At 53.0% G+C, this 21517-nt stretch overlaps 1 protein-coding gene across 8 annotated transcripts in view; it reads right to left on the bottom strand.

Moving 5' to 3' along the window:
• Window positions 1-1239: 1239 nt before the first annotated feature.
• SIPA1L1 (signal induced proliferation associated 1 like 1) overlaps window positions 1240-21517 on the bottom strand; it is a 443533-nt gene continuing 423255 nt past the window's right edge. For all 8 annotated transcript variants that reach the window (XM_062181452.1, XM_062181449.1, XM_062181446.1 and 5 more), the window contains 7 exons: window positions 15980-16219; window positions 15121-15286; window positions 10174-10420; window positions 6932-7078; window positions 5362-5476; window positions 3283-3367; window positions 1240-3006 (listed from right to left, as the gene is read on the bottom strand). In XM_062181452.1, the coding sequence (XP_062037436.1) occupies window positions 2863-3006; window positions 3283-3367; window positions 5362-5476; window positions 6932-7078; window positions 10174-10420; window positions 15121-15286; window positions 15980-16219 (1144 nt within the window). In that variant the 3' untranslated portion in view covers window positions 1240-2862. The remainder of the gene's footprint in view (window positions 3007-3282; window positions 3368-5361; window positions 5477-6931; window positions 7079-10173; window positions 10421-15120; window positions 15287-15979; window positions 16220-21517) is intronic.

Consider the following 21517-nt stretch of genomic DNA (forward strand, 5'->3'; position numbering starts at 1 on the left):
TTTTCTGTGTAACTTTATTTTTTTTACTTTCATTTAGTAAATATAAATTCCCAAAGTACAGCTTTTGGATTATAGTGGCTCCCCACCCCCATAACTTCCCTTCCTATCTCCCGCTCCCTCTCCCATCCCATTCACATCAAGATTCATTTTCAATTATCTTTATATACAGAAGATCAATTTAGTATATATTAAGATTTCAACAGTTTGCACCCACACAGAAACACATCTGTGTAACTCTTTAAAAGAAATAACACTTAAAAAAATACAATCAGTCTAACAGACCTGTTTGTCTTCTTTGAATATCTTGAGGCATCCAGTCTCATTCTGGTCTTGCCATTATAGAATTTGTAGAACTGCTGGAGTGAATAAAAGGAAGAAAATATTGCTGGCTCTCAATTAGCTGCACTACTGGAGAGGAACAGTGCTGTGGTAGAGGTTTTTTGTTTTTTTTTTAAGATTTATTTATTTCAAAGGCAATGTTAGGCAGAGGCAAAGGTGCAGAGAGAGGAGACCGAGGTCTTCCATCCGCTGGTTCACTCCTCAAATGGGCACCGTGGCCAGAGCTGGGCCCATTCAAAGCCAGCAGCCAGGAACTTCCTCCAGGTCTCCCACGTGGGTGCAGGGGCCCAAGTACTTGGGCCATCCTCTGCTTTCCCAGGCCACAGCAGAGAGCTGGATCGGAAGTGGAGCAGTTGAGACTCACAGTGGGGCACATACGGGATGCCGGCACTGCAGGCGGCAGCCTCACCCACTATGCCACAGTGCTGTCCCATGGTAGGGTTTTTAAAAACGGCTGCACTGATTTTTTTTTTTCCCGGCGTAAATTAACTTCTCTAATTATATTCTGCACAGTCGAATGTTAGCGCCTGGGGTGCCTGACATCTGACACTGAGAGCCGGTGGGGACAGGGTGGTACATTCGGTGGTCCAGAGCCGTGCCGGCCTCAGAAATCGGTGTCCTTACTGGAAGCCCACACGGGGGCGGCCAAGAGGGAAGTAACTGCGAGGCGCTCTGCCAGTGTGAGCTCAGAAGCAGAGACGGCAACCAGGGCTTCTCTGTGGATGGGCGGACAGAGGGCAAAAGGGCTTCTTCCGGGTCTGAAAGGGACACTTCCAGGAGTTATCTGGTGTTCATGGACTTGATGAAAACCCTGGGCTGCAAGGAGGGCCAAAGGGACTGGGTGGCGTTTCGAAGGATGCTTCACGAAATAAGACCAATGCATTTTAAAAGAGTGTTTAAAATCAATTTTATTGTCTGAATTTTACAAGTAGTCTTTAGAGGCTTCAAACAAGAATTCTGTTGCAAAACTCTAATAAATAGCTTGCCCCAAGTCCCCGAACAAAAGGTAAAACAAAATGAAAACTAAACTCGGAAAGGTAAGCCAGACTTCAGAATGCTTGGATGTTAGCAGTATTTCTCATTTACAAACAGGTATCAGGCAATGTACAATCTCCTTCATACAAATCAGAAAGAGACAGACGGTTAATCTTTACAAAGCATTCCGAAATCTTCCTATTTCCATGATAGAAATGTCACCAAAATAAAATCCCAGGGGAAAATCACAATCATGAATGAAACTGTAGCATAAAAACCTGGTGGTGGGGCGGGGGCAGGGGAGGAGAGAATCCTCCGTTTCCTGGAGAGGAGCCAGCTGGTGCCTGCAGGGGCCTGAACCCCCCAGATCAGGGTGGCCACCGGAGAGGCAGAGGCGACAGCTGAGTGACAAGTATGAGGGCGAGAAACCAGGGGTCTCCTCTGGCCGCTTAGTACTGGCCAGCCCTCTGTCTGCGCGCCACAGCTGTGAGGACCCAAAGCAGCCTGTGTCCCTGGCTGGGAGAATCGGCACTGCCTCCAGGGTTTCCTGTGGCAGAATCCTTGGGATGGCCACAAGAGGGCGCGGAAGAGGCCGTGCTGGGGTCCCACAGGCCCCGGGCAGCTTGTCAGGCCACTTGGTGAGCAGCCCAGGCAAGCAGGCGCACGCACTCACAACTGCCCCGTCTCCGTTAGGTTTTTTCCTAGTTACAAATACCAGTGATGCCTTGATTTGGAGAGAAAGATCTAGTAATTTAGGAAGTCATTCTGAGCAGGCTAAAAAATAGGGTTGCGCCACATTTTTATCTCGAAACATTTCAAACAAAAACAATATACACTTTTGGCTGAAAATGAACACAGGTATAAGGTTTCACTCTGGGGGAAGTGAACTGTTGGGACTTGATTCCAATGAGGCGCTGCTCCCTTCAGCCAGAGACGAGACCCAGCTGTGAGGGCAGCTCTGGGGCCCTGCCCAGGGGGGAGGACGGGGCAGCAGGTGCCGGGGAAGGCGCCTGGGGCTTTCCCGACCAGCGCTGCCAGGAGGCCTGAGTCTGCTGTGGCCTGGGAGGCAGGTGCAGGAGCCACTCCGGGGCGGAGGGTGCTCTCTCGGCACCTTCCTCGCCAGCCATGTTAGGAAAGGAGGTAAGCGGGTACCCTTCCCCACTCCCCCGGTGAGAAGACAAGAACACCCTGCCTTGTCCTAGGAGCAGTGACATCGGTCGGGGAAACGGGGGAAGCTGGGGTCACCTGAAGTAGATAAGGAAGCGGTGGAGACACAGGCAGATGGGCCAGGGGGCCCCAGGCCTCGGCCCAGTTTCTCTTTAAATACATAACAGGTAAAGATAGTGTGCAAAAAAATAAAAACATTCACATTTTAGCAGTTAAACTTTTATTTTACTCTTTAAAATTTTTTTTGTTTTTTCTTTTCTACAAAAGGCAGGTGAGGACTGCTGATCTGCTATGGTTGGGTTGTGCAGGCCGGAGGGGGCGAGGCAGGGAGCGGGGGCAGCGCTCGCAGGGTCTCGCCCTGCCTCGCCTCCCGGGCCTGCCCTAGCTCATGTCGATGGTGTTGAAGACCCACTCTGTGAACTTCTTCAGCTTGTCCGAGGCGCTCTGGGACTCCTCCTGCAGCCTCAGGTTGTCCTCCCGCAGGTGCTGCACCTCCGCCTGCAGCTGGGCTTTGTCTTCTTTCTCCTGGGGAGCAGAGCACAGGGGAGACACACTGAGAGCTGCACCCCCATCACCTGGACACCCCGCCTGGGGCTGGGCGCTAAGACGCCCTGCTGTAGGATTCGCTTGGGATGTGACTACGTTAGCGTGCATCTTCATGTCTTTGTTAAGAAGGGCTGTCTGGAGTGTCAGGTGAGAACAGTGACGAAGCCGCAGTGGCTTCCGCCAAAGGGCCCGGCGGAGGGCTTCTCTGTACACGTGACACGGAGGCCTTCTGCCTCGGGGGCTGTGGGCCTTTACCTTCTTCAGGTCCTCGCGCAGCATCTTCAGCATGCCTTCCAGCTGGTCCACTTTGGAGGCCAGGGTAGGCGAGGAGTCTTTGCTGCTGAGACAGAGAAACCAAAGCCCACATGGGCAGGAGCCTCCGCGTCCGGGGTCCCCCTGCCCCCACCCTGTGAAGAGGCTGTATTTGTAAAATGGGTTTCGAAGTGTAATTACTCAGTATGGCCAGGATCCAGTGTGCATCTTTAGGTTTAAAAATCCACGAAGTAGTAATTTTAACAAAGGGTAATGGGGCTTGAACTGCAGCCAATTGATGGCTTCCTTTGTCAAAGCCACTGTGCCCCAGCCAAGGGGAGACAGTGAGGGAAACGGCCGCTCTCTGGCAGACACAGGCGTCAGGAAGGGTTCCTCGGGACGCTCTGGGATCCCAGGACAGCCCTGGACTCTGCTTCCCACTCCCACAGTGGGAGCCAAGCCCCGGTGCCCACATCCTCAACACTAGTCTCAATATCGTAACGGACGTGCGAAATACGGGCAGCATTTCAGAAGCACGTCAAAGCATCCTGGCTCATGTTCTGGTGACTTCTCGAGTGCTAATACTGCCATGGTAGTGGGGCGGGCAGAGGACGAAGGCCCTCCAGCCAGCCAGGGACCCAGCTGGGCACGCTCCTGCCCCGAGCCCGAGGACCTCCGTCAGCCTTTCTTCTGGCTGAATTCAAGTTGCCTCGGGTTTCCCCAGTGAGCTCCAGCGGTGTCTTCCCTTGGGGCGAAGGGGCTGTGACTCGGGATACTTTGAAGATGCAAGTTGGAGTTCCTGACTTGATGACTTCTGACTCAAAATCTAAACGGGGCCCTACGCATAAGGTGCACAGCGCTGTAGCGTGTGACAATGACTCCAAACATCCAATCAAAGGAATGGCTTTTCCAAGGGACTGCTCGGCTGCAGTCCACAACTGCACATTGTGGGCAAGAGGCTGGTCACGTGTTGTGAGCATCAAAAGGCCAAGGAGGCGGTGCTGAACAGGACAGTGGGGCAGCGGTGCCCACTAGAAGTCACCGCCAGCAGTCAATCTATGGGGATATGGAAAATAGAATTGGAAAGTTTAAGTTGGTGCAAAAAAGTTTGAAGATTAAGCATCCAAGGGGCTTCAAAAATTTATCAAAAATGCATATTATAAAAAACCGATGTATGGATTTCAAATTTGCACCAAAGTCAACTTTCAATTCCACGTTCCACAAACATTTTGCACTCCCCTGTGCTACTCCTGTCTTGATTTCTGTAAGGGAATTGTGTGTGTGTGAGCGTGTGGATAACACTTGAGACGTTCAATTCGGCACTTGTTCAGTGCATGCTGAGAGAGTCAAGGGTAGCTCCTTGCCCTCACCCACGCTGCTCTGGGGCGAGGGAGGCCCCATCCTACCCGGCAGATCCTGGGCTCTCCTGCGACACTGGCAGGTTGGCAGCAGGCAGGCTGACGGCCGCGCTGCCCCAGGACAGGAGTGGACGCCCCTGCTCTTAGCCTTTCTGCACTAACAGCACGCGCTTCCCTGGGCGGGGCTCGGAGAAGCAGCGGCACAGGAGCCCCAGTGTGTGCGGCAATGGTGTCCATGACACCTGGACTGTCAGTCAGCCACAGAGGGTTTGAAGGGAGGGGAGACCCTCTGCAGTGAGCGGGCAGTGAGAAAAGCCAGTCTCTGCACAGGTCTTACGCCCAGGCGCGGCCCCAGAAGCAGGTTTCTTTTTAATCCACAGACAACCTTAAGGGGCCTGGAGCTCCAGCTTCCTGACATGGCGGAACCAAAGAGGGACACTGATAACGATGACCATTAGGGTCAGCAGGGGAAGATGGGAGCCTGGGGTCCTTAACACAAGTGACGCCTCCTACCTGGCCCGGGAAGGCCCGAGGGCCTACGTGCATTACGGCACGCACTAGTAAGGAGGATCCATAATGCCACTTCTGCCAGCAGCCACTGTGGGGGCATGTGTGCAGTACCCGGCACTGCCCTCTGCCACTCCACGTGGCCTCCGGCTCCTGTCTCCCGAATCTGCATCCCCAGCAGGGCTGAGGGAGGCGCCCTCGCCGTCAGCTGACTCACCTGCTGTAGGACTTCATCTGGGCCAGAGCCTGCTCATCGAGCTCATCACCGTTGGAGGCGGCACTCAGGGGACGATGATGTTCATCACTAGCAGCAAAAAACGAGGCTCTCTGGACTGGAAGGAGAGGAGAGACCATTCCGTGTTCTGGAACCCCATCCCTGGGCCCCACGTGCCCCAAGCCAACAGCCAGTCTAGTCTCATCAGGGTGCCGGGAAAGCAAGGCAGTGACCTGCTGCCACGGCCCCGGGGGACAGCAGTATCATCGTGTCTCCCCGCACAGCAGCTGCTGTCAGTCCGCAGTCTCCGCTGGGCCCCAGGGCACTCTTCTAATTGCTTCCCTGGAGAGAGGCCTTGTGCCCAATTCCAGACCAAGGCTTTCCACTCTGTACTGACAGACATGGGTTAAAGAGCTAGAATTAAGATTCTTGGAACTCCATGAAGTAAAAAGATACTTCAAAAAGTCTGTGGGAAATGGAATTAAAAGGTAGGTTTATTTTGGTGCAAAATTTTTTGAAATATATGCATTTTTCCAGTATCTTCCATTACTTTTTTGAAGACCCCTTGGGTGCGTGGATTTTGCACCAAATAAAGTTTTAATTCCATTTTCTGTGGATTTTTGGAAGAAACCACATTTCCCACAAGATGCAGGGTCCACTTCAGTGGACTTTAACCCAAGTCTACACTATCCATGTTTTAAACAATTTATATTAAAAATCTAATATTTTATATGAAGATGAATTGACAAATTGAAAAATTAGTACTAAGGCACCTCCATCAACAGACACAAAGGAGGGCACGGGGACTAACTGCTCCAGGGTTTCCCGACTTCTGAATTCTGTGGTCTAGCAAATTGTTCCTCCAAACTAAGACTTAGCTGAACAGCAACTTTCGGTTCTCACGAGAGCAGTACAATAATCATCTGTTATTGTAACGTCACAAACCACATGGTAGCACCAAAAATCCTGCAACAATCTTACAGGCAATCTTTACTCACAAAAGACAGCTGCTGACATTATATCAGCACACGCGTGCGCGCACACACATACACACACACACACTGCATTCATTCCTTTCTGTTTTCACTTCAGCAAACCAGATCAGCACCAGTCTGAGGCTCTGCCTTTAGGAATCACCAAGTGGAAAACAAGCTCAGAGCCAGCAGGCTGCACACAAATGATGCGGCCGGAGCACCTGCACCCGGGAGCTGGACGAGCTGGGCAAGAGAAGCAGCTGGCGCTGGCTGGACCTGGGGCGCGGCCAAGCAGGCCCAGCAGCCTGGCCTTTGTGATGATGCATTTAGCAACTACACCTGCACGAGGTGACGAAAGACCCTCTCTGCGCACGTGTTCCTTTTGGTGGAGGGACAGCTGGGGTTCCTCTACCCTCTGCCTTCACACAGGGAAGACTGGCCATCCCCGTGCCTAAGTGCCCGGCCTGGGGCCTGGCCCTGCTGGGTACCAGCTGTGCAGAGGAAGTGCGTGGCTGCTGGTGAGACCGGATCCCTCACCCAGCCTACTTCACGGCCCTGCGGGTCCGGGGCTGTCCCGCCTGCAACTCTGGTGAACTCACCCTCATAGGCTTTGGCGGCGTCCACCAAGTTGGACCAATCCAAATCTGCGGCAGTGTCAGGCAGGGGCATCAAGCCAGGGTCCGGCATGGGCTGCCTTCGAGTCTCCTGGATGTCGGTGAGCGAGCTGTCTGAGGCCGAGAACTCCCCTGCAGGAAAGGACCAGGGATGAGACACTCCCCGTGTCCACCAGAGAACCACCCAGGAGCGTAGCCATCTCCTGCAACACCACAGCTGTTCCCAGCATCAATGCCCACCCTAAAGCTGCCTTGAAACACGAATTGGCTTCCTCCGGTCTCTCTCTTTCTTTATAATCCCTAACTGTCTCTCTTCCAGCGCTGTGAGTCTTGGGAAGAGTCGTTTTGCAAGGAGTCGTGACGTCTGCTTTGGGGGACTCATCTGTCCACAGAGTGCCCAGGACAGCTCCGGCGTCCCTCACGGAGCCAAGCAGTTCAGGCAGGAAGAGAGGCTACTTCAACAGAGCTGGAGCTGGAAGCCACACTAAGGGTGTTCATCCTTGCTAGGAGGACAGCAGGGCTTCTTTTTATTTGGACTGGGAGCTGAGATCTGAACCCAGCTGCTGTGGTCTCCCTGGGACTGGGAGGGCCGCTGGGTGCCAGGTCAGGTGACGGGAGAAGCATGTCAGACAGCGCCAGGCTGCTCGGGGGTGACGGTGGTGTCGGCACTGTTCTCCTCCCGGGACATGGGGCCATCACACAGGAAACTCTCTGGTTTAGTTTTGGGGGCAGCCATCTAACATCGAGCTCTTTCCAAGGTGACACTTGGTGTTTGGTTGGTTGAATAAAAATATTGAACCAGCGCAACAATTCATGAACTGACCTAGCATAGCCTGGGGCAGGGAGGCACGATGACCCAGTCAGTGTCCTCTGAAGGTACAATGCTACGTTCAAGTGCACGAAGGCACACAGGGAAAGGGAAGATGGGTAGGGGCTGAGAAAACAGAGCTCGTGAAACATAAACGTCTCTGGAACACAAGCGGGGAAGAGAGGAGGCAGAGCGTGCGGCCCCACCAGCAGGACCACCCCACAACGCGGCTGCCGCATCCAAACCCAAAGGCACGGCTGCAAGTGAGGCTCCCCACGGAAGCCCGGGAGCGCCAGCAATACCTGCTTACGACGAGCTAGAAAGTTCCTCTGTATGACAGCCCGCAGCCCAGAGTATATTTACTGCTCATTTTCCCTTTCAGATTACGTAAAGAACTGCTCTGGAGTGCAGCTGCTGGCTATTAACATGCTTAAAATTAGCAAAAATTATGACTGAATGGAAGGAAGTCAATAAATACTGCAAGAAACACAATGTTCACTTCTGTCTGCACTTGCTCCTGCCACGGACAAGCAGGTGGAAGAGAGATTTCTGTGTGCCACTTGGAGCCCTACAGCCCTTTTACCTTGGAAGCCCCAACGAAACCCCCTCCCCCTCGCCTCCACACTCCTCAGTGGTGGTCCCCAAACCCCGCAGGGCCTAAGGGTCAGCCATACAGGGACCACTCAGCTTAGGATACAGAATCGCCACAATTGCAGCCTGACTTCCAGGAAAGCAGGACGGGTGGCAGGTGCTCAGAGGGCCGCCATTCCTTCCCTCCCTTCCCACTGCCCTGAGGGAGCTTCAACCCCAGGCCTCCTGGGTGGATAGTGCCCACCTGCACACGACACAGCATCACAGAGGTTATTTTTACAGCTACAAAGGTTTAAAAAGTGCAGGGAACTAAGATGAGCACTCAAAGGTGGTGGGAACTGGAGGAGCAGTGACAACTTCATGGAGAGGGGAGGGGGGAAGGGGTGTACCGGTCACCACTAAGGTGTCTTCTATAGTCTGCTTTTGAGGCAGCGACCCTCTCATGTGTCAGCTGTGACAGTGAGGTGCTGGGGGGGCCCTGAGTGACGTCTGCTGGGGGGAGTGGCGAGTGGGACAGTCAGCTCAAGGGCAACACAGGGCAAGCAGAAGGAGGAAAAGCAGGCCGGCGCCGCGGCTCACTAGGCTAATCCTCCGCCTTGCGGCGCCAGCACACTGGGTTCTAGTCCCGGTCAGGGCACCGATCCTGTCCCGGTTACCCCTCTTCCAGGCCAGCTCTCTGCTATGGCCCGGGAGTGCAGTGGAGGATGGCCCAAGTGCTTGGGCCCTGCACCCCATGGGAGACCAGGAGAAGCACCTGGCTCCTGCCATCGGATCAGCGCAGTGTACCGGCTGCAGCGCGCCTACCATGGCGGCCACTGGAGGGTGAACCAACGGCAAAAAGGAAGACCTTTCTCTCTGTCTCTCTCTCTCACTGTCCACTCTGCCTGTCAAAAAATAAAAATAAAAATAGAAAAAAAAAAAAAAGGAAAAGCAGCAGGTGGATGAGTGTGAGTGTGCAGGAGGCGGGGAAGGGAGCTGGGCTCCGTGTAGTGTGTACCACAGGCCGCAGCAGGCCTGATGGGGGGAGGCTGGGCCAGGCCTCAGCTGTAAGGGGTGCTGTGGAGCACAGCTTTAAGCCTGGAGCCCAGGGCCTGGCTCTCGGCAGAACTGGGATGCTGCACGTCAGAGCTGTGGCTGCTCCACCTCAGATCCAAGTCCCTGCTATTATGCCTGGGAAAGCACCTGGGCCCTGCCACCCACGTGGGAACCCCTGATGCCATCCCAGGCTCCCTGCCACTGTGACCATTTGGGGAGTGAGCTAGTGGATGCAAGATCTCTATGTTGTTCTGCCTTTCAAATAAATACATCTTTAAAAAAGTGTGCAAACAAGGCATATATGAGGTGACTTCAAAAAACTCTTGAAAAATGGAATTTAGTTTGTACAAAAAGACTGAAATCCATGTGTTTTTTCATTACTACATGACCTCTGCTTTATGAGGACCCTGGGAGCATGGATGTCAAAGTCACTTTGCAGGCCCTGCGTACCTCAAGCCCAGGGCAAAGGCATGCTCAGGGTGGCGCCCATTCTCATGGAGCTGTTTGTGAGTGATGCTGCTGGTGAACAAAGGAGGTAGGACACAGCTGAGGGGCTGACATCCTGGTACCTGTGAGGCAGCGAGCGGTGGCAAGTCTGGGTTCCTATAGAACCAGCGGTGGCTGCGAGAGGCGGCAGCCCACTGTCTAAGAAACAACGGAGCTCGTGTGAGCCCCAGAGGCCAATCGGTGCAGCAGCAGGGACTCCCAGCCTCGCCTTCAGGCACGTGCGTGGGCGAGGGCTGGGTCACAGGGAAAGCTCAGCCGAGTGGAGGCAGGACGGGCGGCCACTCACCGTGCAGGGACTTCATTCCCAAGGTGTAGGACGGCCTCCGCAGCGGGAGCGACTTGGGGAGGGAAGGGTACGTGCTGCTGAAGAGGACGTCGTTGGGCAGGGCCTGGTCCAGAAGCGAGGCCCTGGAGGTGAAGAAGTGCTCCCGCTGGCTGCTGTAAATGCTCTCATCCGACAGCGTCCTGTGCAGTGCCCGCCTGGAGGTGGGGGTGCTGGGGAAGGGGGACTGCGGGGAGGACAGCGCGTGGAACTGCAAGAGACAAGAGGGGAGTCTGTTCAGCTTCAGCCACTGCGGACGAGGCTGGGGGCGTGCAGCTGGCGAGCAAGTCACTCAGGACCTGCCCGACCCACCCTGGAGCCCCAGCGAGCAGCCTTCAGGACACGCTCTGCAGCTAAAAGCGGAGTCCCTCGTCCCTGTCTCCAGCACGCGGCCTGCGCCCGCCATCCGGACGTGGGTTCTTCCTCTGAGCCCACTGCCACGTCTGTGCCTGGGGGACGCTGTGGGCTGATCACTGCGGCCAGGGCCAGGCCGGCGGTGTTGTCCCAGAGCAAAGAGACAACGCCCCGGGAGCCAGGCAGAAAGAGCGTCTGACCCTCAAGGCTGTGAACTTGAGAGGAGGCCCTGGAGAAACCTCTCAGGTGGGCAGGCATCAGGAGTCGCACAGATGAGGTTTTTTTTCATTATGTATCTATCCATGAAATTAGAATGGTTAAGGCAGCTTTAAAAAAGATAACTACTTCTCCTCAGCTCTATAAATGGCAAGCAGTTCCGAGAGACGCAGCTCTTGTTGACGTCTTTTGTCTTTGTGACCAAATTTGACTTTGCGTGCGGTTTTTCTGCAGATAGCAGGCTTCTGAGATTCGCTTCCCTGAGAAACGGGACTGGCCTTATTCAAGTCAGTGAGCACCTGGCTGGTTGACAAGGCAGCCCCTCAGCTGTTCACCTTGTTGGGGGCTCCACGTGCAGTAAGGATGGAGCAGCAGGCTGAGCCAGCACTGCTGTCCACCGTGGGACTTGCCGGGATGCTCTGAAGGGGCACGGAGAGGGTGACTCAGCAAAGGCTCCACTCGGGACGCTGCCGTGACAGAGCCGGGATGCAGGGCTGCCACTCAGGGTCCTCCCGGTGCCCTGGGCCTGGCGGACGTCCATTCACCAGGCCGAGAGCTCCTCATGCCAGGGCCCCAGCGTGGTATGCACACTGCAGCACCAATCTGAGAGCGTGGCTGATTACACTCATAACTATGCCCAGGGCACGGCCAACTCGGTAAGAACTGTGTTCACTTAAATTCCGGATGCATTCAATTCGAGATATTTATGTCCTTGCTTAGAAAATAAAGTTTCTGTGGGCCCAGCATTGTGGTGAAGTGGGTTAAGCCATGGCATGCAACACTGGTATCCTATATCGGAGCACCGGGTTGAGCCCTGGCTCCTCTGTTTCTGATCTAGCTCCCTGTTAATGCACCTGGGAAGGTAACAGATAATGGCCCAAGTACGCTGCCACCCATGTGGGAGATCGGAATGGGGCTCCTGGCTTTGGCCTAGCCTGGACCTGACTGTTGTGGTCATCTGGGGAGCGAGCCAGCAGATGGAATCTCTCTCTCTGTAGCCTTTCAAATCAATAAAGAAAGAAAGTTAAGCTTCCGTGATAAAAGCTTTGTGAAGGAGAGCTGGTATGGAAATGATGACTTCCTTTCTTACTTCTAAGAGTGACCTTGAGAGACGTTAAATTCCTGGCTCCAGTGTTTGTTTCTTTTAAGATCAAACCAGTCCATCGCTCCTTACCTGCCAGGTTCCAGGACTATCGCAGGCCAAGTCTAAGAGCTCACCTCTGGTTTTTCCCAGTGGCATTCCTTCTCCACTGAGGCTGTACAGGGGAGACACACTCTACCAGTTCTACTGCCAGCCTCTTTGGGAAACATAATACATTTCAGGCAGTAAATAGGTTGGGGCTTGGCATGGTGCCGCAAAAGCTTAAGTGGCTGCCTGTGATGCTGGCGATCATATGGGAGTGTCAGTTCAAGCCCTAGTTACTCTCTTCCCAACGCAGCTTCCTGCCAATGCGCCTGGCATGCAGCAGATAATGGCCTAATTACTTACAATGCTGCTGCCCACGTGGGACACCCAGATGGAATTCTGGGCTCCTGGTGGGGGCCTGGCCCAGATCTGGCTGTTGTGGCCATTTAGGGGAGTGAATCAACAAGTGGAAGCGCGCTCTCTCTCACTCACTCTCTCTCCCTCACTCTCTTCCTCCCTCCCACATCCCCCACACTTTCAAATAAATAACTATTTTTTAAAGCTATGAAGAGGTCCCTCTGAGCAGCATATAGGGTTAGAAGTTGTAATGGCTGCACTCCGGGGAGGAAGTGTGCACACCTGTTTGGTTCATGAGAACGCCCCCTGCCTGCCCTGCAGGTGGCACACAGGACTGCTCTGGGCAGCGGCCCACTGCTGCCAGCCCCTGGGAAGGACCACAGAAGAGCGGGTGTGAGCCCTGGGAGGGATTTCAGAGAGCATCCCGGTGGGGAAGGACCTCCCAGTTGTGTCCCAAGGAGCCTTGCGGGTTCCTTACAGCACCACTGCTGGGCTCGGGTGGGACCCAGGAGCCACATAATTCCCCTTGGAGAAACTCTGCCTTCTCAGCTCCACTTGTTTTAAAAAGGCAGGGATGTGGGAGCACTCCAGAGCCTCACTCTTCTACTCTGGTCTCCTAATGAAGGGACTTCAAAAAGTGGTAGAAAAGGGTAAAAGATAAGCTTGTAAGGTGCAAAAAACCCCCAAAATTATATATGTGTATTTCACAGCTGAGAAGTGGGGCCTGCAGGGGTGGCATTTTGCTTGACGTTGTTCTCCTGGCCTCCTCTTCCTCTGGGCTGTTCCCCTTGCTGTGAGTGACAGGTGTCACTCATGGGAAGCAGGAGCCCAGGGAGCCTTTTGTCTGGTCTACACCGAAGAGCACTGGCTGGAAAGCAGGACTAACGGCTCACCCTACCATGTGCCCACTCGCCAGGCTCGGCGTCTCCCAAGCTGCATGCCTGGGACCGTGTGGGCCCTGTGGCTACTCTCCAGGTGGGAGTGCTGCCACACCCTGCCACAGGCCGCCTGCTCTGCTGGCGGATGGGCCTGGGACTGCCCCCTGCCACTGATACGAATGCTGGCTCACCAACAAAGCCGACCTGGTTCCAGCTGGCACGGCCCACAGCTGGCCACTCCCAGGACCCTGAAGCCTGGCGTGCTGATTGGAGCCTTAAGCCAGGGGTGGCCTGGAAGTCTCCTCGAGGGCACGCTGGCCTCTGACACAGCGGAACCACAGCCACTCAGATGGTGACTCCCAGAAGACGTGTGGACTTGCTTCACTGCCCTCATCTGAAACCAAACTGGCTCGGAAGGGACAGGACTGGAGAAAGACGCCGGAGCGATTCCCAGTCCTGCGCCCTCGGCACCAACACGGTCTTTGCAGAGGGTCTCGTACTGGCAGAGTCACGACAAAGTGCACCCGTCTCTGGACGAAAGTTACAGTGGTTCCCATTGGAAAACCAGCCACGACCTGGAGGAAGGGCAAAACAGACATTGCCTACTACTATTTGCACTGCGTGAGGAAATGCGAAGAATGAGTGCTTTGTGCTTGCCAAAAATGTGAAACTAGGAATTGGGGGAAAGATTCCTTTCAAAAGGGCAGGTTTTAGTTTCCTCCAACCTCAAAGGAAAAAAATCTGAGGTAATTTTTATTTTGAAACTGGTACTTAAAAATTTTAATGTGCCTCTTTGGGCTTTGGTGGGTGAAGAAGTTTCAAGCACTATCTTTTGCAAGGTTGCTAAGGAAACCATGTGTGCATGGATGATGAGTCAGAACTGCTAAGTGCTGGCTTAGGAAACCGAAATCCCAGCCCTGAGAGCAGCGTGTGCAGCGAATGGTTTAGTAAGATGATGGACCGAGCTTTTCAAGTCTTCATTTTTCAGCATGACTCCAGGGTGGTCCCTGGGTACGCTGTTAAGTTTGGGTGGCACACCTGACGCCCCCCCTCCCCGGGGTGGGGGGAGGGCACACAGACACCTGCATGGAGAACGAGGCTGAAGGCGGGGCGAGCACGCAGCTCTGCCGCCCGGCACGCCTCCTCCGGCACAGTGCGGAGCCGGTGAGCGGTGAGGAGGTGTTCTAGCTTCCATCTTTCAATCCATTCTCAAAGTTAAAGCTCACCATCACTTCAGACCACAAACCATGGAACTTGGAACACAGGCAACAGGAAACTTCAAAGGTGACTGCCATGCCCTCCGCAGGGGCAGACATCCTTTCTCTCGGGCTGCCTGGCACACCGCGGACAGAAACACCTGCTCGGAACGCAACACGTCCAGGCCCAGCTCGGGTCCTGGGAGCCCGAGGCTGCGCAGCCACTGCAAGGTCCTCCTGCTGGACGGGGAGCAGCCTTTCCCCACGAGCACTCCAAGGCCTGGCCGCTGACACAAACACAAATGCAGAGGCAGTTACAGGCTGCACTGAGCCCAAAGCAGGCAGCTTTGCAGAGTGAAGACGCCACAGAACTCCTGAGGCAGGAGCGGACAGAGCGGGCCGTCCACCCTGCAGACAGCTGCTGTGCATGGTGGAGGAGTAGAGGCCAGGTCAGAGTGCAGCAGGCAAAGGGGGCAGAACCTGAGACAGGACGGCGACCCCGTGGTCAGAGAGCACTAAAGCCCCTAGGCATGGCGGGAGCCAGAGCGTGTCTGTAGCGTTCTGAGAAGCAGCATCACACCAGGGATGTCCAGGAAATTGTGTGCTTGGCCTGGGACCCGCTGGGAGAAGAAACAGCTGTGGGGCTGGACAGGAGCCAGGGGGGAAGAGATGGGGCCGGAGGGGCAGAGCACTGTGAGCACCGTGAGCTAACCCCTGGGAGGGGAAGCCAGCGGCCAACCCTCGCAGCAAGGTGGGCCTGTGGGCCCCCAGCTCTGGGCCATACCTTGAAGTTCTTCTGCGAGTCAGCAGTCGGGCTCTCCAGGTCGATCAGCTTCTTGAGGTCCTCCTCGATGGTGGACTTGGAGGGTGGCTTGGGGGATGCGCGGAGGTCCCTGGTGGATGCCCGCAGCCTGGCGGGGGCCATGTCGTTGCCGTCACTCTGATGACGCCTGGGGAGGAAGGGGAAGAGATGGCAGAAGTCAAGGGACCGGAGAAACAGCAGAGGACAGAAGCAGAGCGTTACTTCTGTGGACGCCCTCGGCCTCTCCTCGGGCCAGTGGGAAACCCAGGGTCAAATCCCACAAGCAACCCCTGTCACGGACACCGTTCGCTCCAAGCCAGCGGGAGCAGTAAGCTTGGGGAAGGACAGCAGGGTCGGAATCCCAAAGCGAACTCTACACCGACAAAACACAAATACTGAAGTTTCTGCTTTGCCACCTGGTGTACAAACTCACGCCTTTGCTCTCAGGGGTACTGGCTCACTCTCTAAGGGTCTCTCTGGCCCCACTGGCCCACTTGAGAATTCATCGGAGGGCAGTGACGGACAGGAAGCCAACACAGCGGGTCCCGGTGTGGCCTGGGACCTGCTCCTTCTGAGATTCAAGATTCTCAAACTAAATGCTTTCCACTCTGTGAGGGTATCTCAAAAAACGTATGGAAAAACAGAATTAAAGGTAAACTCTGGAATTTTGCTGTGAAATCCATGCATGGTGTCTTCATAGGATACAATGAGGCAGATAAATAATACAGGATATAAAAATAATTCCTCCACCAAGCCAGCGCCTCCCACCCCAGCTGGGCCTCCCCTGTGGTCAGTTGCCACCCCAGGCTTCCTGGTCTCGGTCACGCGAGAGGACTCTTACTTTCTTGTGTCCATAAATCCCACGGAGTTTATGGTTCCTTCGGGCTTTTTCCATCCAATCAGGTACTTGCTCGTGGCGCCCTGGCGGGGGTAGAAAGTCCTGGGACCGGACGAAGAGGAGGAAGATGAGGAGAAGGAGGGCGCGAGCTGGGGGGCGGTGGCAGGATGCAGCTCTTCCTTGGGGGAACTTCTGGCACTGCTGAAGACGACGGGGCTGGCTGAGTGCCGGGAGCTCATGGTACTGTGCAGAAGTGGGACACAGACAAGATGAACCACGGTGGGGGCGGGGGGCACCTGAGGGTCTGCACATCAGCGAGGAGAGCATGATCTTGGATTGGCCGGTTAAAGAACGATGAATTTTTTCATTAAATCGTACTGGGGCTGGCCTTCCTTGCATTCTCACTATGGTTGAAATGTTTGCTCAAGGTCATGGTTGCTGGGGCTGGGTCTACGTTTTAAGTAAAAACTGTTATGCCCTCTGGGGCACTTTACTCTTTTTTTCCCCCAAAGATTTATTTTGAAAGAGTTACAGAGAGAGGAGAGACAGAGAGACGGAGAGAGGGAGAGAGGGAGGGAGGGAGGGAGGGAGGGAGGGAGGGAGGGAGAGAGAGAGAGAGAGAGATTGATTGAGAGAGATTGAGATATTGAGATTTCATCCACTGGTTCACTCCCCAGATGGCTCCAATGGCCACGGCTGGGCCAGACCACTGCCAGGAGCCAGAGCTTCATCAAGGTCTTGCACATGTGTGCAGGGGCCCTACGACTTGGGCCGTCCTCCACCGCTTTCCCAGGCCATTACGAGGGAGCTGGATTCAACTGGAGCAGCTGGGATATGAACGAGCGCTCGTTTGAGATGGCGGCATCGCAGGTGGTTGCTTTACCCACTATGCCACAGTGCTGGCCCCTGAGCACTGTCAAACACCCTGGCACGGCAGGGGTTGGGCACAGTGAAGTTTGGAGGGGTGAGCCGGGGAAGAGTCACCCTCCATGGGCCTTGCCCTCCTCCACTGGGGCGTGGTGACACCAAGTGGAGGCGGGAAGGAGAGCAACAGGACACAGCTCTCCACAGACTCACATCCGCGGCCAGAGGGCCACTCTTTCCTCTGTAATTTCAATCTTAATATTTGAAAGGCAGAGAGTGAGCAAGAGAAGAGATCGCCCATCTGCTGGTTCACTATCCACATGCCTACAACAGCCATAGCAGGGCCACTGTGGGGTGACAGGTATTGAATCACCTGGGCCGTCACCTGCTGCTTCGCAGGGTGCACATTAGCAGGAAGCTGAGAAGGTGAACAGAGCTGGGAGGGAACCCAGGCACTCTGATATGGGATGCAGGTGTCCCGGTGGAGTCTCGCCCACCACACCAAATGTCCTCCCCTCGACGGGGCACACTGAGTTCTTGTGCCCATGGTGTCTGGCTTTAATACTGGCTCTAAAAAGCTTCTTGGTATCAACATTTTGAATGTTGACTAACGATCACAAAACTAAAATCTTCAGGACTAAAGGAGTCCAACACATAGGAGTTTCAAAACTGAAAAATGCAGAACTTTCAAAACGGCAGTGAGTCTACGCTGAGTGCTGACGGAGAGGCCTGTGTGGGTGAAGTCCCCTGGCTCACGGGCCCTACGTTCACACCATTGGAGTCCCACTGGATTCTCCAGTTCAAGATGGCAGTAGACACAGCCGACTGTTGCTACAGTGGGCTCTCAGCTCCTTGAGGATTCACAACAGGCTGTGGTCCCAAAGCTCTACTTAAAACATCTTCACTTGCCAAAAAGCAGAGTTCCTGCCCTGAGCACAGTACTGGGGTCACTTCCTCAGCAATGATGGGGTGGGGAGGGAGGGGAAACATGGCAAGTCCCCACTGTCTTTATCTGCAACTAATACTAAACAGTTAATTTTAAAACTCAGCAAAAGCAAACCACCTAATGGTCTAAAGATAATTTTGACTTCACCCTCACACTCTACATCAAATCACTTAGGGGAGGGCGTTAGATGCGGGGTTAAGATGCTACGTGGGATGCCAATGTCACATGCTGGAGTGCCCAGAATTGAGTCTTAGCCCTGCTTCCAATTCCAGCTTCCTGCTATGTACATCCTGGGAGGCAGCAGGTGATGGCTCAAGAACTCGGGCCTCTGCCACCCACATGGGAGACCTAAGTTGAGTTTTGGGCTCCAGCCTTTGGCCTGGCCCGGCCCCAGCTGTTGTGGTTGTTTGGGGAGTCAATCAGTAGAAATAAGATCTCTGTGTGTGTGTGTGTGTGTGTGGCAGGGGGTTTCAAGTAAAATGAAAATTAAAAATAAACATTAAAAAAATCACTTCGAGACAGTATATTTCAATGTGAGTCTAAAGACCTTGGATCCTGTGGAGGAGCTTTCTGCAATAGGATCCCAAGTGAAAGGACCGAGGCCCAGCAACATAAAGAACTTCTGTTCAGCGAGACTGCATGCAAAACATACATCCAGAACAGACAACTAACTCCTACAAACCAACAAGGCGGAATCCCAACAGAAAAACGGGTCAAGACTTGAAAAGGAATTCCACAAAAGAAGTAATCTAAAAGGCCAATAAACATGTCCAGCATCATCAGTTACCAGGAAAATGCAAATTAAAACCACAGTAAGGGACCACCGTAGGCCACTGACATGGCTACAATAACAGATCTACAACAGTGAATGCCAGAAACGATGTGGAACAGCTGGACTGCTCAGGGACTGCAGGTGTGAGTGTCGTTGGCTCTAACTACGTCAGCCACCTGGTTCACGGCCTCTGTGGAGGCTGAACAAATGTACCTGTGTTATCTTATGACATGGCATTTATGTTGCTAGAAACACAAAAGAAATGCATATATATATATATATACACACACACACACATATGTGTGTGTGTATATACACACACATATGTTTAGCAAAGTACATGTGTGAGGATTTGGTACACCTCCAAACGGAAACCATGTAAATATTCATCAACAAACAGAAACAGATACATGAGTTACAGGATGTTCTACAATATAAATATAATATAGCAATGGAAATAATGGTACCTGCAGCACATGGGTAAATCATAAAGATACAAGACACACAGTAAATCATGTTATGACCCCATTTATATAAAGTCCAAAAATAGGCAAAATGAGCCCACGAGTTTGGGATTCCGGACTGTGTTTGCCATGGGGACAAGGAGTGTATGCCCAGGGAAGGCATGGGGGTAGGTGTCTGGATGCTGTCAGTGTTCTAGTTTTTGATCTGAATAGTGGTTACGTTGGCACACTTACTTTGTGAAAATTCTTCCACACATACATTTATGAGATGTGCCCTTTTCTGTATGAGTGTCATCTGTCAATTCAAACATGCTTGCCGAACAGTCAATGGCCCACACAAAGCTGTGTGAGCCCTGGGACCTCTGTCTGGAGAGACAGACAACCTGGAGGGCTGGCCACACCCACTGGGTCTCCTCACTTGAGACCAAAGAGTACTACTGCCTTTATTTTTCTAACTAAGGAAGAGGAACTGGGCTCAAATTCCACAAAACATAATAAAAGTAATTAGACTTGTTCTAACACCCTGGACCTTTCAGAGACTAAACGCTTGGTCAAAATAAAAATAACTCGCCAGAAGACAAAGTAGACTGCACAGTGCATTCACCTCCACAGCATTCCCCCATGTTCTCCAAAACCACCTGCTGGCTTTAGCCCTGATGTACTGCACAGAGGGAACATCCAAGAAGAGGCTCAGAAGCATCGAAGGAGAGAGCAGCACGCACGGTCCGCACAGCTTTTGGGGTGCTTTCTATGACTGGGAACTTAACCACGCCCACTATCTCCTGGGAAGGCATCCAGTAAGCACCTGTAAAGGCCGGCATTGACAGAGCCAAAAATGCCAGAAACATAAGACTCCCATTAAAATATTTGTCAAACACAGTATTTCTCTTGGCACCTGTCACTATGTAGCATGCTACAAGCTGGGATTCCCTTTTTGAAATGCTTGGGATCAGAAGTGTGTTGGGTTTTGGCTGTTTCTGGGTTTTGCAGTGTCTGCACATACATTAGGGATATCATCCCAAACCAAATTTAAACCTTGTTGTTTCACATATGCTTCGTACACATAGTCCCAAGGTAATTTTACACAAAATATTTATACTTTTTATGGTACACATTTATGGGGTACAATGTGGCATTGCCACACATGTATACAATACTTAATGATCAGATCAGGGTTCCGTGACATATCTGTCATCTCAGTATATCATTTCTTTGTACTGACACAGCATCTTCTCTAATTTTCACATGAAACAGAAGTTTCATGGTACAGAATTTTCCACTTGTGGCAACATGTCAGATATGAAATTTTTCGAGTCTTTTGGAATTTCAGATTAGGTATGTTCGACTTGTATGAATTCAATCTTTTATTTGCTGATGGTCTGTCTCCCCTATTTAAATGTAAGCTCTGTGAGGATGGAGAATGTTTTGTTTGGTTCTCTACTTTGTTTCCTAGGTTCAGGATAGTCTGACAACTGGAGGCACTCAATTCTTGATCAAAGAAACCATCAAGGGGGCAGCATTGTGATGTAGCGGGTTAAGCTGCTGCCTGGGAAGCCAGCATACCATATGGGCGCCATACTTCCAATCAAGCACTTGGGCCAACTTCCACTGTTCCCCAGGCAATTAGCAGGCAGCTGGATTGGAAGTGGGGCATCCAGGACATGAACTGGCACCCATAGGAGATGCTGGCACTGCAGGCTGTGGCTTTATCTGGTATGTCCCAATGTCAGCCCCTCAAACTAGATGTTGATTTGTAATATTAGAAATTATTACATTTACGCTTCTATTTACAAGTGTTTTCTTTAAAGGATGACTGCTTCAGTGATTCCTGGTTTTATCTGAGAGCACAATGGCCGACACCAGCTTCCAGGTATGAAAAACCAGCACACACAATGTTTACTGATCATAATCAAGACAGCCCTACTTAGCAATCGCTTAGATTGGGGAACAAAGGTACACACAGATTCAAAGCTTTCACTGGTACGTCTTTGTCAATGTACACAAAGTAAGGGGGTGTTCAGTGGGCAGGAGAGCATCACTTGGGGCTCCTGTAAATAGCACAGTCCCTGTCCTAATCCCAGAGATGTTCATGAGCCGCGGTGGAGCCTGGGAGATCCGGCACAATGTCCCCCCAACTCTGCACACCCCTGGGAACTGCAGCTCGGATCCAGCTGGATTGTTCAGGTTGCTGTGACTTGGCCAAAACTCAACTCAACGTCTGTCCAGAACAGGAAAAGTGAAGCCGGAGGAGCCGTGCTTTCAACCCTGGCCTGTGGCCATCTGCAGGGCTGCACGCACACACAGAGTCCCTGGCCCCACAGCAATAAGCTAACAAACTTCTGGAGGATTCTGGTGTTTCCGGGTGCTCACACACGACTGCATTTGCCCCTCAATGCTTCCCATTCAGAAATGGTCCATCTCCTCCCGCCTTTGTGACGCCATGCTTGGGCCAGCTGTACCTCGCTTGCTGGCCTTGGGCCCCAGATGCCTCACCT

This window comes from Lepus europaeus, chromosome 22 (genome assembly GCF_033115175.1).
Source record: "Lepus europaeus isolate LE1 chromosome 22, mLepTim1.pri, whole genome shotgun sequence".
In the NCBI taxonomy this organism is placed as follows: domain Eukaryota; kingdom Metazoa; phylum Chordata; class Mammalia; order Lagomorpha; family Leporidae; genus Lepus; species Lepus europaeus.